The sequence below is a fragment of the Panthera onca genome, chromosome A2 (genome assembly GCF_046562875.1).
Source record: "Panthera onca isolate mPanOnc1 chromosome A2, mPanOnc1 haplotype 2, whole genome shotgun sequence".
Classification (NCBI taxonomy): Eukaryota; Metazoa; Chordata; class Mammalia; order Carnivora; family Felidae; genus Panthera; species Panthera onca.
In genome coordinates, this window is record NC_138340.1 from 11,392,454 (window position 1) to 11,409,103 (window position 16,650).

A 16,650-nucleotide genomic window follows, 5' to 3' on the forward strand; every position below is an offset into this window, starting at 1 on the left:
ACATGGAAACCGAACCACTAAGAGCTTATGTTATTTAAGTCACTGAGGTCGGGCAACCCAACCAGACAGTCTGATTCTACAACCTGTGTCTTTAACCATTATGTTACTGTGACTTCCACTCAGCCATCTGCTTTCTCTAAAGTGAAGAATGCCCACGTATTTGCATTCCCTCTACCTGCCCCCCCTTACACACACACACTCCCTCATACACACATACACCTACATCATACTGATTGGCAGGAATGAGAGCAGTTGAGACACATAGATGCGCAAGGGGTAGACCAGACGGCAGAACGTGGCCCTGCACTGTGGGCTCACTCAGTCAAGGTCTGAGAGAGAACTGTTTTGTTGCCAGACCTGCTTCAAGACACCCTGAGTGGTTTGGGCTGGCTCATTTATCCTGTTGAGCTCACATGACCTTCTCAGGCTGGACTTGGGGGACTAGCCAAACCCTTCTTCAATTTCTCTTCCATTGATCTGAACCCTGAACCATGAAGGAAGGAAAATAAGAGGGCTCAGGAGGCTGAGAGAGCTGTCTGCTGAGCCTAACTTACTTCGTTTTCCTAAACCTCGGTTTTCTCCAAGCAATCTCGAAGTTGTTGTCAGGCTCAGAGTGCCCATTCCTCAAATACTCCGAGTGACAGCCTCACAACTGTGTTCCCCGTTGTATCACAAGTTCAGTGGCTCACATAACTTTGATACGTTCAGGGAGGGAAGGAGAGCCTGGGGCACACGGGCGTCTTCCAAGACCATGGCCAACAAAATCCAGCAAGACGAGATGCCAGTCTCATCTTGTCAGGCGCCCAGGGGGTTGTTTACCCCTCAAGGGAGACTGAGACGACAAGAACTTGCCAAGTCTTTGAGCAACACCGCCTCCTTTCATCACCACGAGTTCTCACTGCTGCAACCCTGACACAAGCAAAGGGGGCCCCAGAGGTCAGGACCTGAGGTTCAAATGGCACCATGGGCTAGTTGAGATAAGAATAAAGGAGTGTGCTAGTCGGGATGAGCACAGGGTGTTGTATGGGAGTAGTGAATCACTGTATTGTGTACCCCTGAAACTAACATTACGCTACATAGTAACTAACTGGAATTTAAATTAAAACCTTTTTTAAAATAAAAATAAAAGACCAGAGGGGGAAAAAACAACAATCAAGGCACCAAGCAAGGAAACGGCTCTATTGCCACAAAGATGGATTCACGCATGTGCCGGGAGGTGAGCATTCTTTGGGTGAACACATGGCCATTCTCTGGCTGTGAGTAGAGGCAGAATGTTGCCACTACGCCCATGAACTCACAGGACAATGCTGTCCACAGAGTGTGTGCACATTCAGCGAAGGGTCTCCCTTCACTTTTCTGTGAAACAGTCCAGGACACCAAGCAGTGTGGCGACTGGGTGTCTCACCCACATCTACCTGAGAAGGAAGCTCCTTTCAGGGCTGGGATGTCATTGTTGGCTATGACTGTGGCAGTGTCAACCTATGCCTAGACCTCAATATTTTATTGATTGAAACTCAATATGGTACAAGGAGGTGGTTTCCAAGCTTCACTACACGTCATGGTCATCTAGGGCTTTAGGAATCCTGGGACACCACGCACTGTGTGTCCTTTTGTGTCTGGTTCTTTTCACCTGAGAGTGATACTTGCAAAATCTATCCATACAGAGCTTCATTCTTTTTTATGTCTGAATAATATCCTGTTATATGGATAGATCACATATTGTTTATGCATTCATTCATTCGTGGACATTCAGCATTTACCTTTTGGCCACTGTGAACAAGAACAGGCAAATTTATAGAGACAGAGGCATTGGGGTGGCTCAGTCTGTTAAGCGTCTGACTTTTGATTTAGGCTCAGGTCATGCTCTCACGGTTGGTGATACTGAGCCCCGTGTAGGGCTCTGCACTGACAGTATGGAGCCTGCTTGGGATTCTGTCTCCCTCACTCTCTGCCCCTCCTCTGCTCATGCGCTCTCTCTCTCTCTCTCTCAAAGTAAATAAACTTTTAAGAAAAGAATAGGCAGGGGTGTCTGGGTAGCTCAGTCAGTTAAGCCTCCGACTTCAGCTCAGGTCATGATCTCACAGTCGTGGGTTCGAGCCCCGCGTCAGACTCTGTGCTGACAGCTCAGAGCCTGGAGCCTGCTTCGGATTCTGTGTCTCCCTTTCTCTCTGCTCCTCCCCCCTGCTCTCTCTGTCTCTCAAAAATAAACATTTAAAAAAAGAATAAGGAAATTTATAGAGACAGAATTAAGTCAGAATAATGATTGTAAGAGCTGGCAGAAGGGGAGAATGAACTGCTTAATGATTAGAGGGTTTTGACTTGAAGTGATGAAACTGTTCTGGAATTAGAGGTGATGGTTGCACCGCATTGTAAATGTACTCGGTGCTACTGAATTTTACCTTTTAAAATGGTTACAATAAAAAAAACTTTAGAGAAATTAATAACCTATAATTCCGCTAAAAAAATTTTTGTGTTTTTTTTAATTAATTTATTTATTTTGAGGCAGGGGGAGGGACAGAGAGAGATAGGATCCCAAGCAAGCTCCATACTGTCAGCACAGACACCAATGCAGGGCTTGAACTCACAAACCGTGAGATGATGACCCGAGCTGAAGTTGGATACTTAACCGACGGAGCCACCCAGGCACCCCCAAAAAACGATTTTAAAAATTAAAATAGGGGTGCCTGGTCAGCTCAGTCAGCAGAACATGTGATTCTTGATCGGAGGGTTGTAAGTTCAAGCCCCACATTGGATGTAGAGACTACTTTAAAAAAATACAATGGGGGAGGGGAAGGGGAAAAAAAGGAAAAAAAAAAAAAAAAAAAGAGGTTAGAGTGGGAGAGAGCCAAAGCATAGGAGAGAGCCAAAGCATAAGAGACTCTTAAAAACTGAGAACAAACTGAGGGTTGATGGGGGGTGGGAGGGAGGGGAGGGTGGGTGATGGGTATTGAGGAGGGCACCTTTTGGGATGAGCACTGGGTCTTGTATGGAAACCAATCTGACAATAAATTTCATATATTGAAAAAAAAATACAATCTTTAAAAATAAATAAATAAATAAAAATAGGGGCACCTGGGTGGCTCAGTCAGTTCAGCATCTGACGCTTGATTTCGACTGAAGTCATGATCTCACAATTCATGGGTTTGGCATCTTTGCTTGGGATTCTCTCTCTCTGTCTCTGCTCCTCCCCTCATGTGCACACATGCGCACACACACACACACACTCTCTCTAAATTAATTAATTAATTAATTAAAAAAAATAAAAACAAAATTGTTACTATGATAAATTTTATGATATATATGCCCTGAGCTCCATTAAATCAGATCTCTAGGGATGGGAGCCAGGCATTGGCATTTTTTAACATTCATTCAGTGCTTCCAATGTGCAGCGATGTTGGAAAACCAGTAGTGTAAGGGGAGGAGGCAGGAGTCATGTGAATCAAGCACATCCACTTCCCAGGACTGGCTCAAAAGCTGTCCCCTCCAAGACCCACTCCAACCACTCTGTCACCATCTGTGGTCATCCTCTGTCACCCCCTCTCTGGTCTATTTCCATTTTAAACATGGCTCACCATCCACATTATCTTGCTTATTAATATGTTCAGTTATTATCTGTCCCTTCCCACAAAACTGATGGTTTTCAACCTTGTAACACATTCAGTCCACCTGGGTCTCTTTTAAAAAAAAACATCTATGTCAAGACCCACCTTGATGACTTAAATCAGAATCTTCTAGAGGAGGACGCAAACATCTATATTTTTAAGAACTTCCCAAGTAACTGCAGCATAGCCATGGAAAAGAAGGGTTGCCTTGGTATGTAAGCCCCTGAGGACTGTGTATCCACAGCTCCAAAAACCGGTTCTGAGCCAGTGCCTGCTGAATGGTCATGTTGTGCCTAGTCACTTTCCAGAAGCTGTTTTATTTCTTCCTCAGAACAGTTCTCCAAGCAGGTGTTAATAGGTGAGGCAATTCTGACTCAGAAAGGTTGTGATTTTGTCTGCAGCCAAACCAGAATGGAAATACAGTATGGGGATAGCTCAGCCCCACTTCTTGTGCTGGGCCAGGGCAGGGGTCTCCTTGGGGTTCCCACAGCCTGCTGTACCCCCATTTCACAACTGGCCATCCTAAACTGTCTACAGACTGTCTGGATCCCCCATGAGAGCTCCAAGCAGACAGCTCACCATCATAAAATAAAACAACAAAATGTCACCAAATAATAAAGTTAGACCACTATTAACATTGTAATACTAAATATAATTCATCAACTTAATTAATTGACTAATTAACAGTTACCCCAGCCTATGATGAGTCATAGTTTCCTCCTTATTATTTTTTTTTTTGAGAAAGACAGAGAGAGAGAGCAAGCAGGGGAGGGTCAGGGAGAGAGGGAGAGAGAGAATCCCAAGTAGGCTCCATGCTGTCAGTGCAGAGCCCAGTGCAGGGCTTGGACTCACGAACCATGAGATCATGACCTGAGATGAAGCCAAGACTCAGATGCTTAACCAACTGAGCCACACAGGCACCCCTCCTCCTTACCATCTTCATTCACACTCCACAAAGATTTTTTGAACTCCTATTCTTGGGCCCCTGCCCCAAGTCTTGTATTAGATGTTTTCATACTATAGTCTTAATGAGGGAGGTGGTATTACTCCAGTTTATACCTGCAGGGTTAGGGAACATGATGAGTGTCAATTCTGACAATGCCAGGTATTTGTTCCCAATTCCCAGACCTTTGTTGAATGTTTCCCTGGGCCATACTGATTGCTGAGTGAAAACTGTATGTGTGGCTCACACTTTTTCAGCCTTTCCTCTGGGAAAGGCAGACATCACATTGGCATTATAAGAACAATATGAATGCCCCAGAGAAGTGGAGGGAGCCCTTGAAGTTAGGATCTGACCTGGTCCAGGGAGGGTTCAGAGATGGCTTCCTACAGAAGTTTCATTTTACCTGACAATCAATTGACCTTTTAACAACAAAAAGTAGTGGTTATCACTCCCAAGCTCAGAATCCCTCAATGGCTACTCATTGCCTATGAGACCTATGAGTTGGTCTCCCCACAATCCAACAATATCCAGACTCCCTAGAGTGAATTCAAGCCCATTCATTATCCCATCCCTTCCTGGACTCACCATTCTCACCACCACCAACCCTTACATTTGATTTTCCAACCACATGGGAACACATGGTACCTTGAAAACACCAAGTCCTCTCCTCCACCTTTGCTGTTGTCCATACTGGGTCCCATCTGCCCACCTTAGAAAGCATTATTCATTCCTCAGGTCTTGGATGAAATGCCAGCCCCTCTGGAAAGCCAAACTGCAAATTTATTTTATTTATTTATTTTGAGAAAGAGAGAGAGCAGGGGAGGGGAAGAGAGAGAGGGAGGCAGAATCCCAAGCCGGCTCTGTGCTGTCAGCATGGAGCCCAGTGCGGGGCTTGAACTCACGAACTGCCAGATCATGACCTGAGCCGAAATCAAGAGTCAGAAGCTTAACCAAGTGAGCCCCCCAGGAGCCCCCCAGGCAGGCTTCTCTTCATGGAGTCTCTACACCAGGTTGTCTTTTTCTGGATAACTAATTGGTGGGTAACTCTGATTAATACAATTAATTTAACCAGTTGATTCATTAACTCATGGTTGCTAAAGCCCAGAGTGACACATCCTTCTTTTGCATACTGACACTGTGTAAATATATGTCTCATCAGAGACACAAGAACCATCTGAGGTCTTGTCATTGGTGTAGTGAGGAGGAACGGAGAAGGGACTGTCTCTGCCACTCTTCATTTCAGGAGACAATTGGACATCCCAAAGCATTCATCCATCTCACTCTTCCTTCTTGTGTACCTACTATGGCTCTGACTGACATATTCAAACATGGCCCTACCCCCAGGTACTGGCTCCATCTGCTACCACGGGGCACTTCAGGAAATATCCTTTTCTATCCCAGCCACATGGAGCTGGATCCTCCTAAGGAATCTCTCTGCAACACTCAGTGATGTGCTGCAACGAGCTCTTCCCAGCTCCACATTCTGTGATGCCATGTCGGTAACTTGAGATCATCCACCATGGGAATATATACACCATGGAAATTGGTGGCAAACACTGTAAATCAAGACTTTTTTTTTGTTTGTTTTTTTGCTTTGTGTTGTTTGTTGGTTGGCTGGCTTGCTTGTTTGTTTAGAGCAAGCCGGTTGTTAAACATTTTTCATCACACCATTGCCAATATCCACATTCTCCATTCTTTCCCTTAATATCCAGTCTTCTTAGCTGGCCAGACTCTGTGAGAGAATGAGATTTCAAGAAGGAAAAAAGGTGACAAAAGTATAGTTCAGCCACAATGTTCGGTCTGGGATGAGGATTGGATGTTGAGTCCTATTTGATTAGGTCTGTCTCTAGCTGGCTTTTATTTCTCTTCCAGTGAACAGTATGTGCTTTTGACCCCATCACAGAACAGGATGATGGCCGGGTCACCTCTTCAGATGATTCCATGTACTCCCAGGTGTATTGTCCTGTCCCCTTTTAGAATGGCCAAACCTTACCTGGGTCATTGTGAAGAAACATGGGAAGGGTTGCTTCCCTACATGCTTTACATACACGGTCCCCAAGCCTTATCCCTGCACAGAAAGGTCACGATTGGGACATATTCTGTAACGAATATTTATTACAGTGTCAGGGATAAGGTACTTTGCAAGATTTGTGGATGCTATTGGTGACAATGAAGATGAGATTACAATCTTCACAAAGACAAAGACTATATGAGTTTCCCTTGCCAATGTTGACCCAGCATCAGACACAATACCCAGTAAATATTTGTTGAATAAATTAAATGAAGAAGGAGGAGAAGTAGGAAGATGAAAGAGGGGTGATGGAAAAGAAGAAACATAGCATCCAGCATAGTGCCAAGAAGGAACATTGCTGGGTTTTTTATATGCAGGCTATCTCTCTGAATCTCACAGCAACTCTAGAAGGTAGGTCTTCATTTCTTACAAGAGAAAGCTGAAGCTTAGTGGAAATATCCTATATTGCTGATGATGCAGGGATTCAGGCACTCTCTTTCATATATTATTTGAGATGGAAAATGAAATGCTAAAGACTTTTGAGAAAGCAAGATAGCAGCCAAAATTTAGCAAGATTTTCGATGCCTTATGCCCTTTAAACCAATAATTCCATTTCTAGGAACTTCTTCTCCAGAAAAGCCTCAATCTTGTGCCTGAAGAGGGATGTACAGGGCGCTCATGGAAAATAGTAAGGTTATTTGCCTTGGCAAAAAAAGTGGAAATACTTGAATGTCCAATCAGCAGGGGAATGGCTTAAAAATTACTATCCATCTATTCTATGGGATATTGTGCAATTTATAAAACCAGTGATACAAGACATATACTGGAATGGCTAAGACAAAAAAGAAATGGAAAATGCCAAGTGTTGGCTTGGATTTCGAGCCTTTAGGGACTGTTGGTGGTAGGCTAACAGTGGTGCAACCCATTGGAAATGGTTTGGCAATGGCTACTGAAGCTATATACATATACATTGTCTGATATCCAGCACTTTCACGGATAAGTGTGTACCCAATAGAAGTGTGTACATGTGTTCATTAAAAGGCTTATATTAGGGGCACCTAGGTGGCTCAGTCAAACATCCAACTTCAGTTCAGGTGTAGTTCAGCTCACAGTTCGTAAGTTCAAGCCCTGTGTCAAGCCCTGCATCGGGCTCTCTGCTGTCAGAGCAGAGCCAGCTTCAGATACTCTGTCCCCTTCTCTTTGCCCCTTCTCCTCCCCCCATCTCAAAAATGAATAAACATTTTCTAAAGGCATACACAGTACTAGATGTATATAGCTCCATGCCTCGTAATCTCCCAGGAAAAAACTAGGAACTATCCAAATGTCCATTACTAACAAATTGGATAAATACACTGTGATATATTCACAAAGGGGAATATTATAAAGTGTGCATCCTCGATAGGAGCAATATTTGACCTCCACAGGGGAAAAATTGACTCTGGGGAAGTAAAATATATATATATATACAGAAATACATACCATATATAGATATAAACAGAGAGAGGTAGATATATGACAGATCCGTAGATAGATATAGATATATGGTATGTCGGAAGTATTAAACTTCATGGAGGGGCAATTAAGTAAAGTATCTAAAATGGCTTCTTGTGAGGAGAAAATAATGGAAAAAAAGATTGAAAAATACTATTATAAAGCAATAAGATTGAGGACCTGCAGACATATGCAAAGGAAGATTGAACCTCACAAACATAATGCTGGAGTGAATGAAACCAGATACAAAAGAGAGCACACTGTATGATTCCATTTATATAAAGTACCAAAAGCAGGGGAGCCTGGGTGGCTCAGTCTGTTAAGCATTCGGCTCTTGATTTTAACTCAGGTTGGTGATCTTATGGTTCGTAGGATCCAGCCCTTCACATTTGGGCTCCGTGCTGACAGTGCAGAGTCTGCTTGGGGTTCTCTCTCTCTCTCTCCCCCTCCCCCCATCTCCCTTTCTCTCAAAATAAATAAATAAGGGGCGTCTGCGTGGCTCAGTCAGTTAAGCGTCCAACTTTGGCTCAGGTCATGATCTCATGCTTCGTGGGCTTGAGCCCTGTGTCAGGCTCTGTGCAGACAGCTCAGAGCCTGGAGCCTGCTTCAGATTCTGTCTCCCTCTCTCTCCGCCCCTCCCCTGCTCACACTCTCTCTCTCACCCTCAAAAAATAAATAAACATTAAAATAAATAAATAAACAAACAAAACTTTTTTTTTAAAGTATCAAAAGCAGGAAAAGTTCATCTCTACTGTTCTATATCAAGAGAGTGTTTGGAGAAGTCAAGGGCAGGGTAGTGACAAGAAAGGAAGCAGGATAGGGAATCCAGGGGCAGGAGGCTGTTCACGTTCTTTCCTTGATCAAGTCCTGGCTGCATGGACTTGGTATGTTCAATGTGTGAAAATTCATTGCACATTCATGATTTATGCTCTTTTCTGCATGTAGGTTATTCTTCAACTAAAAAAAAAAATTTTTTTTAAGAAAACCAAAGATGAGTTTGTTCCACACGGAGCGACATGGAAAGATGACCCAGATGTAAATTGTGTGATGACCCAGTGAACAAAGCAAGTAACAGAATGATTTGGTGGAATGAGCCAATAGATATATATCACAAACAGCTATAAATATGTAAGTCAGTGCAGAAATGGGGACCTGGAGAAAAATTGCCCAGTTTGGTGCCTGGGTTATCTTGAAACAAAAGGAATAATTGGGGGGGTTGAGAAGGTTTCCGTTTCTTTTTTTTTTTAACTTTGCTATTGTGGTAAGATACACATAACATAAAATTTACCATTTTAACCATTTTAAGTATACAGTTCAATGGCATTACGTACATTCACACAACCATCCATCTCCAGAAACTTTCCGTCTTGCAGAACTAAAACTCTGTCCTCATTAAACATTAACCCCCCCATCCCCTGGTGCCCACCATTCTACTTTCTCTCTCTGTGAATTTGGCTACCCTTGGGACTTCATATAAATGGAATTATACAGTATTTGTCCTTTTTTGTCTTCGGATAACGCCCTTGAGCTTCGCCTGTGTTGTAGCCGGTGTCAGAATGTCCTTCCTTCTTAAGGCTGAGCAATATTACATCACACGGATACACATATTTTGTCTTATCCATTCATCCATTTCTGGACAGTTGAGTTGTTTCATCTTTTGGCTATTTCAAATAGTGCTGCTCTGACACTGGTCTACACATATCTTTTTGGAACACTGGTTTCAGTTATCTTGTGTGCATACCCAGTAGTGGAATTGCTGGGTCAAGTGATAATTCTATGTTTACTTTTTTGAGGAACAACCATACTGTTTCCCACAGTGGTTGCAGCATTTTATAAGAATGTTCTGGTCTTGTGGAGTACGTGTCAGTGTGGTTTGAATATTCTACTTCTAGATATAAGCCCAAGAGAAATAAAAACATACATCCACACAAAGATGTGTATACATACTAGTGTTTATAGCAACATCACTTTTTTTATTTTTTTAATATAATTTATTGACAAACTGCTTCCATACAACACCCAGAGCTCATCCCAACAAGTGCCCTCCTCAATGCCCATCACCCACTTTCCCCTCTCCCCCACCCCCCATCAACCCTCAGTTTGTTCTCAGTATCCAAGAGTCTCTTATGATTTGCCTCCCTCCCTCTCTGTGACTTTTTTTCCCCCTTCCCCTCCCCCATGGTCTTCTGTTAAGTTTCTCAAGATCCATCTATGAGTGAAAACATATGGTATCTGTCTTTCTCTGACTGACTTATTTCACTTAGCATAATACCCTCCAGCTCCATCCCTGTTGCTGCAAATAGCAACATCATTTATAACAGCCAAAAGGTGGAAACAACCCAAATATCCATTATGGATGGATAGATAAACACAATGGGGTATAGCCATAGAATGGAATATCATTCAGCCATAGAAAGGAATGAAATACTGATACAGGCTACAACATGAATGAACGTTGAAGACATCATGCTAAATGAAAGAAACCAAACGCACAAAAAACCACATATTCCATTCATGCAGAATGTCTAGAACAAGGAGATCTATAGAGTCAGAAAATAGATCAGTGGTTGCCTAGGGTTGGGAGGTATGAGTGGAGGGAAGACTGGGGGCAATAACTAAAGGGCACAGGTTCTTTCTGAGGTGATGAAAATGTTCTCAAATTGGCTGTGGTGATGGTTGCACAACACTGAATATAGTTTTAAAAAAATGGATTATACACTTTCAATGGATGGATTGCTTGGTACGTGAATTACATCTTTTTAACTCTGCTAGCATAACATAAAATAAAATGAAGTGAAATAAAGGCTGAAAAAGAATCAAGGAGCAAGGTTGTGAGGAAGAGAAGACAGCAGCTGAGTCTGCTGATGCAGATGAACCAGACCCTCTGGGGCTGGACCCTCGTGGGTTTGAAGGCCAACTGTGTCAATTTCTGGTTGGGTGACCTGGGGCAGTCATTTCACTTCTGTGAGTCAATTTCTGTTGGGAGCAACAGTACTGATCTCTTGGGGCAGTTAACACTTGATGAAACAAGAAACAAGTGAAATTGGTATTATCTGCCCAGTTGAATGTGGATGGGATGGAAGGGAGCATAATGACGGACGTGATGGATTGATGGTAGCCTGATGAGCTGGACCCAGGAGTTGCTTTGTAGGTGGGCTGATGTAAAAGCCCTGGCTGATTTTAATTCACTGCCTCAGCCTCCTTAGCAAGGGGGGTGTTGGTTAAGCTTCGTCATGACTCATGCCAGGGCGTTAGGTTCCATCTGGTCACCAAGGCTGTGCCAAGGGTGTGTCCCTCCCACCATGAGGTTTCTTGAGTGACAGAAAACTCACTTGCAATAAAGGGCCAGATGGCTGTGCTGCCCAATTTATACACAGGCCTCACGGGAGAAACACTGTCAGCTCCTTCTCCAAAGTCAGCACGTGGACCTGACCCCTCCTCGGTACTTAGCCCTGTTGGCAGTTAGCAGAGCACCAAGACTTGTCCCGTCTTTAAGGAGCAGCCATTTCTAGAGTCAGTAAGTAATTTAGCAGATATTGGTTCTCTCTACCCTCTCCTCTCCTCTTCTCTCCTCTTCTCTCTTCTCTCTTTTTCTTTTATTCTCTCCCTCTCCCTGCATGAATGGATGCTCTGGCAGTTTTGGCAGAACTGAATAAACTTCCATCCATCCATCCATCCATCCATCCATCATCCTTTCATTATTTGTTTGTTTATTATTTGTTTACTCAACAAATTTCCTTGGGCACCACCTCTGTGCCCATTCCCGCACTGCCTACCCTGATGGAGACAGAGATAAGGAAATTCGGTTTTCGACCCTACAAACTGAGCTGCCTATTCAGCCACCAGAACAAGAATCAAAAGCACTGCTGTCACACAAGTATAAACATGCAGTGCCACAGGAGTCTGGAGAAGGGAGAGGCGGCTTCCACTGGGTTAACAGGGACGGTAAAAACTTCCTTGTTGGGCCATTGCTGTAGGGCACCTAGTGCTTTTCCAAGGTCCTTCTCAGATGGGAAAACCAAGTCTCAGAGAGGAGAATAAGATGCTCAGGGTCACACAACTGGGAAGGGACAGGGGCAAGATTAATTCTGGTTTATCTGGCTCCAGAGTCCATGCTTTTTTCACTTTTTCTCTCACAGTATTTGGTTCCTCTTCCCTCACAGCACTGGCTCGTGTGTGTGTGTGTGTGTGTGTGTGTACCCCTGCACATGTGTGTGCAGGTGTGTGTAAGAGAGAACAAGAGAGATTTTTTCCTAAGATTTTATTTTAAGTAATCTCCATACCAACCATGCAGCTCGAACTCACAACTCCAAGATCAAGAGTTGCATGCTCCACCAGCTGAGCCAGCCAGGAGCCCTGAGAGCAAGAGGGGTTTAATATTCATCTCTGTCATAGACCAGAGCTACATGAGGGTATGGAGCATGCCCATATTATACAGTTTATTCCCAGTGACTGGCATATAATAGGCACCCAGAAACAATTTGCTGGATAGATAGATATGTGGGTGGGTTAGTGGATGGATGGATGGATGGATGGACGGATGGATGAGTGCATGGCGGGGGGAAGTCATAGCAGATGTGATTCATCCAAATTGGCAGAGAAGGGTCTTGACTAGTAAAGACACATTCCAAGCTGAAGAGGAAGTGTAAGAAAAGCAAGGAGGTGAGACAACACCAAGAATATGGCAAGAGTCAGATTCTCTTCAGCCAGAAAGTAAAACAGAACTCAGACATGAGAACAAAGAACTCAGACAGATGTTCGGGCTCAAGGCAGAGGGAGGAAGGTGGATTGATCTGTTTGGATTAGAAACACACTGGGACAGTTTTAAAGCAGTCTTCCCCCACTTTGATGACATTGTCATTTTAAACCCAATCCCAAAGCGTCTCCTTGTTGATGTATCCCCAGCCTATCAGTTCCTGGGCTGCATAGGGGAGTACATGGGGCCACCTTCCCCCTCATCAGTCCAGGGCCTTCAGAGGGAAGTCCAGTCTGTCACAAGCTGGCGAGGGTCATGAGGGAGGGATAGGGAAAATTCCAGGGGGATGGATGGCATCTCAGTGTGGGCTTAGCAGGAGTGTCATCACACTAGAGAAGACACACTTCACTACTCCCCTCTCTTGACCAGCTCTGGCCATGAACCAAGTCCCCCCCCCCCCCACCGGGTTTCTATTCAGTCACAAAAATCCAGATAGACAAACTAGTCTGTTCCCTGAGCCCCTCTGGCTTCCCTTGGAGACCTTCACACTATCTTCTCTTAATCCCCCAGGATCAGCCAAGAGTGCAGAGAGCCGGACTCAGGATCAGAGGAAACATGAGCAACCCTCAGCCTTTGGAGGAGGTGGGTTGGGTGCAGTTTTGGGGAGAGGGGTGGGAGCATCTGGAGAGAAGGAAGGTAAGGAGGTTAATGCTTCAGAGATATCGGAGAGGGTGAAAAATCGTGATATGGATTCAGAGCTGGAAGATGCTTTGTGATCATTCAGATGAAGGGGGGGAAAAACACAGAGATGGAAACCAACTTGGGGTGGAGGGACCTTGCTTTACCTCTCTCAGCCATCAGATTCTTAACACTATGGTTGATAGCGAAGATAAGAAAGAAATTTTGACCCCAATATCCTTCTTCTTCAGACAGGACAAGGTAGGATCTCAGTATTACCTTCAGAAATTTTGAGACCTCCTCAAATGAGAGAGTGATGCTCAGAACACTCTTAGGAAGGACAGAGAGACAGACGAAACCACCAATGTGACAGCTGGAAGGGACCTTCACAATCTCCTATGAGCACACTCATTGTCTGTGTTTGGAAATTGAGGCTCAGATAGGAACAATGACTTGACCAAGTCCACAGAGTTAAAACAGAGCCAGATCCCAGGTTAAGGTGCTAGACTTGGCAAATAAAAATAAAGGATACCCACTCAAATTTGAACTTTACTATGACAACAAATAATCTTATAGTATATAAGTATATCCTATGCACTATTTGGGACATACTTATATTTTTTAAAAAACTTGATTTTTTAATGTTTATTTATTTTTGAGACAGAGACAGAACAGGAGTGGGGGAGGGGCAGAGAGAGAGAGGGAGAGGATCTGAAGCAGCATCCAGGCTCCAAGCTGTCAGCACAGAGCTCAACACAAGGCCCGAACTCATGAACCATGAGACCATGACCCGAGCCAAAGTCGGCCACCTAAACAACTGAGCCACTCAGGCGCCCCACAAACTTATTTTTTTATCTGAAATTTGAGTGTTACTGGGCATCCTGTATTTTACCCAGCAACCCAAACCCCAGTCCTCTTTGGACCACATCTTCTGCTTCTCGTTGACCTCCCTACCCTTTTGATGATCTTTGTCAACTCTTGGCCCAGGAGGTATACGACATGTCAGGCGCCCGCTTAGCCCTGACACTGTGCGTCACCAAAGCCCGGAAAGGTTCGGAGGCAGACTTGGACGCCCTGGAACGCATGTTCCAGCAGCTGGGATTTGAGAGCACCATGAAGAGAAACCCCACCGCCCAGGTATTGTGCCCCAGGCCAGTGAGCGAGGGGGCTGGGCCAGAAGGCGGGCTCTGGGGCCACACCTGAGTCTGGCCATTCCTCTTGTTCCAGCAATTCCAGGAAGAGCTGGAAAATTTTCAGCAGGCCATGGACGCCCGGGATGACTTCATCAGCTGTGCTTTTGTGGTGCTCATGGCACATGGGCTGGAAGGTCGCCTCAAAGGAGAGGATGAGAAGATGGTTGAGCTGGAAAACCTTTTCGAGGTTCTGAACAACAAGAATTGCCGGGCCCTGAGAGCCAAGCCGAAGGTGTACATCGTGCAGGCCTGTCGAGGAGGTGGGGACAAAGCCAAGAACACAGAATCCAGCCCAACCCCAGATCCACAGCCCCAGCTAAGCCTTGGGTTGCCAGTCCGTCTTATGATCTCCTTTCCTCCTCTGTCTCTGACTTTGCCTCTTCCTCTTCTTGGTGTTTCAGAACACAGGGACCCCGGTGAAACAGTAAGTGGAGACAATATCGTGATGGTCGCCAAGGACAGTCCCCAAACCATCCCAACGTACACGGACACCCTCCACATCTACTCCACCGTGGAGGGTATGAGTCCCCAGTGGGCACAGGGTGGTCTCCCACTGTTCCTCACCCACCACTCCTGAGATGTTCCTCCAGGACCCACCTTTTCCCAGGGCCTCTTGCACCACACACACACACACACACACACGCACGCACGCACTCCATCTCCCATCGGACCTCTCCGAGCCCTCTTCTCTGGAATCCTTAGGGTACATCGCATACAGACATGACAAAGAGGGCTCCTGCTTCATCCAGACTCTGGTTGACGTGTTCACAGAGAGGAAAGGACCCATCCTGGAGCTTCTGACAGAGGTGAGTTGGGACAAGGTACCTGGAACCCTCACCCAGCCTGAGCAGGGAGGCTGAGCCTCTTCCAAACCTTACTGTGCTTTGACCCTCTCCTACCCCTAGCCCCAAATCCAACCTATTCCCCAACACAGAAAATAGGATACCAATATCCTAGCAACAAGTTTCCTTAATGCAGAAAATTCCAAAGCCCATGGTATGTGAGATAATTTAGATGAAATACAGGTAAATTTCTGTAAATAAAACCCGTAAGTTGAACCGTTGGTTGAGAAAACTTTTTTTTTCTTCTAATGTGTTTTCATGGTGGATTAGGGGAAAAAAACATAACAATAATGTCCAACCAATGATTCCCTAGAGATTATGGTATAGTGTGAGACAATAAAGGTCTCCCATTTTAGGACGTGGAAACCCACCTACCTTGTTCTCTAACCTTCTCCTCATAAGCCCACTACATCAATTCCCCCAGGGACTCAGCCCCAAGCTGACCACGTCTCTTGCTTCAGGTGACCCGGCGGATGGCAGAAGCAGAGCTGATTCAGGAAGGAAAAGCAAGGAAAGTGAATCCCGAGATCCAAAGCACCCTTCGGAAACGGCTCTATCTGCAATAGAAATACAAAGGGCAAGGAGGGGCTGTCTTTCAAGTGCTCTCTCTGTCCCACAGATATTTAGAGGCAGCTCTTACCCCATCCCTAAAATCTTTTCTTCTCAAGGCCAAGTAGCACCCAGCCCCCTCTTTCATCACACTCCTCAAACAGATCCTCCTTCCATCTGTCCCTGTCCTTCTTAAAGCAAGCCAGCTAAAACATAGTACAAGGGCACAGCAATAATATCACCTTCTTCAGGCTGGAATCTCTATCTCTATTAATGCAACCTAAGAGTACATTCACTTCTCCTAGTTTCTGCTCCTATCTTCAACTGAAACCCTTTCTTTCTCCTATTGATTACACCTAGACAAATGTTATTGGATAAAGCTCAAGATACTCTACTGATAAACCAATGTCCACTTGCCCCCTCCCATCCCAATCAAACTTCCACTGGCTCCTGAATCTCACTTGGAATGATAACCTCCTCTTAAGAACTATATCCATTTCCATCTCCCAGAGATTCCCTCCCTACCCCTGGAAATTCAGTAAGGCAAGAATCATTCTCTTTCCAAGACTCCTCTTCCTTAGCAAAATGGTGCCTTGACATGATTCTCCTTTTAGCTTATGGGCTCTCTTTGGCTAATGGAGCAGT

General features: G+C 44.8%; 1 protein-coding gene across 1 annotated transcript; it reads left to right on the plus strand.

The window, feature by feature from the left end:
- The first annotated feature begins 13,277 nt into the window (after window positions 1–13,277).
- On the plus strand, window positions 13,278–16,412 carry CASP14 (caspase 14). Its single transcript, XM_060626893.2, has 6 exons — window positions 13,278–13,385; window positions 14,409–14,558; window positions 14,649–14,874; window positions 15,016–15,132; window positions 15,317–15,420; window positions 15,918–16,412. The coding sequence occupies exons 1-6, from the start codon at window positions 13,359–13,361 to the stop codon at window positions 16,020–16,022; spliced, it is 729 nt and encodes a 242-aa protein (XP_060482876.1). The 5' UTR covers window positions 13,278–13,358; the 3' UTR covers window positions 16,023–16,412.
- The last annotated feature ends 238 nt before the right edge of the window (window positions 16,413–16,650 follow it).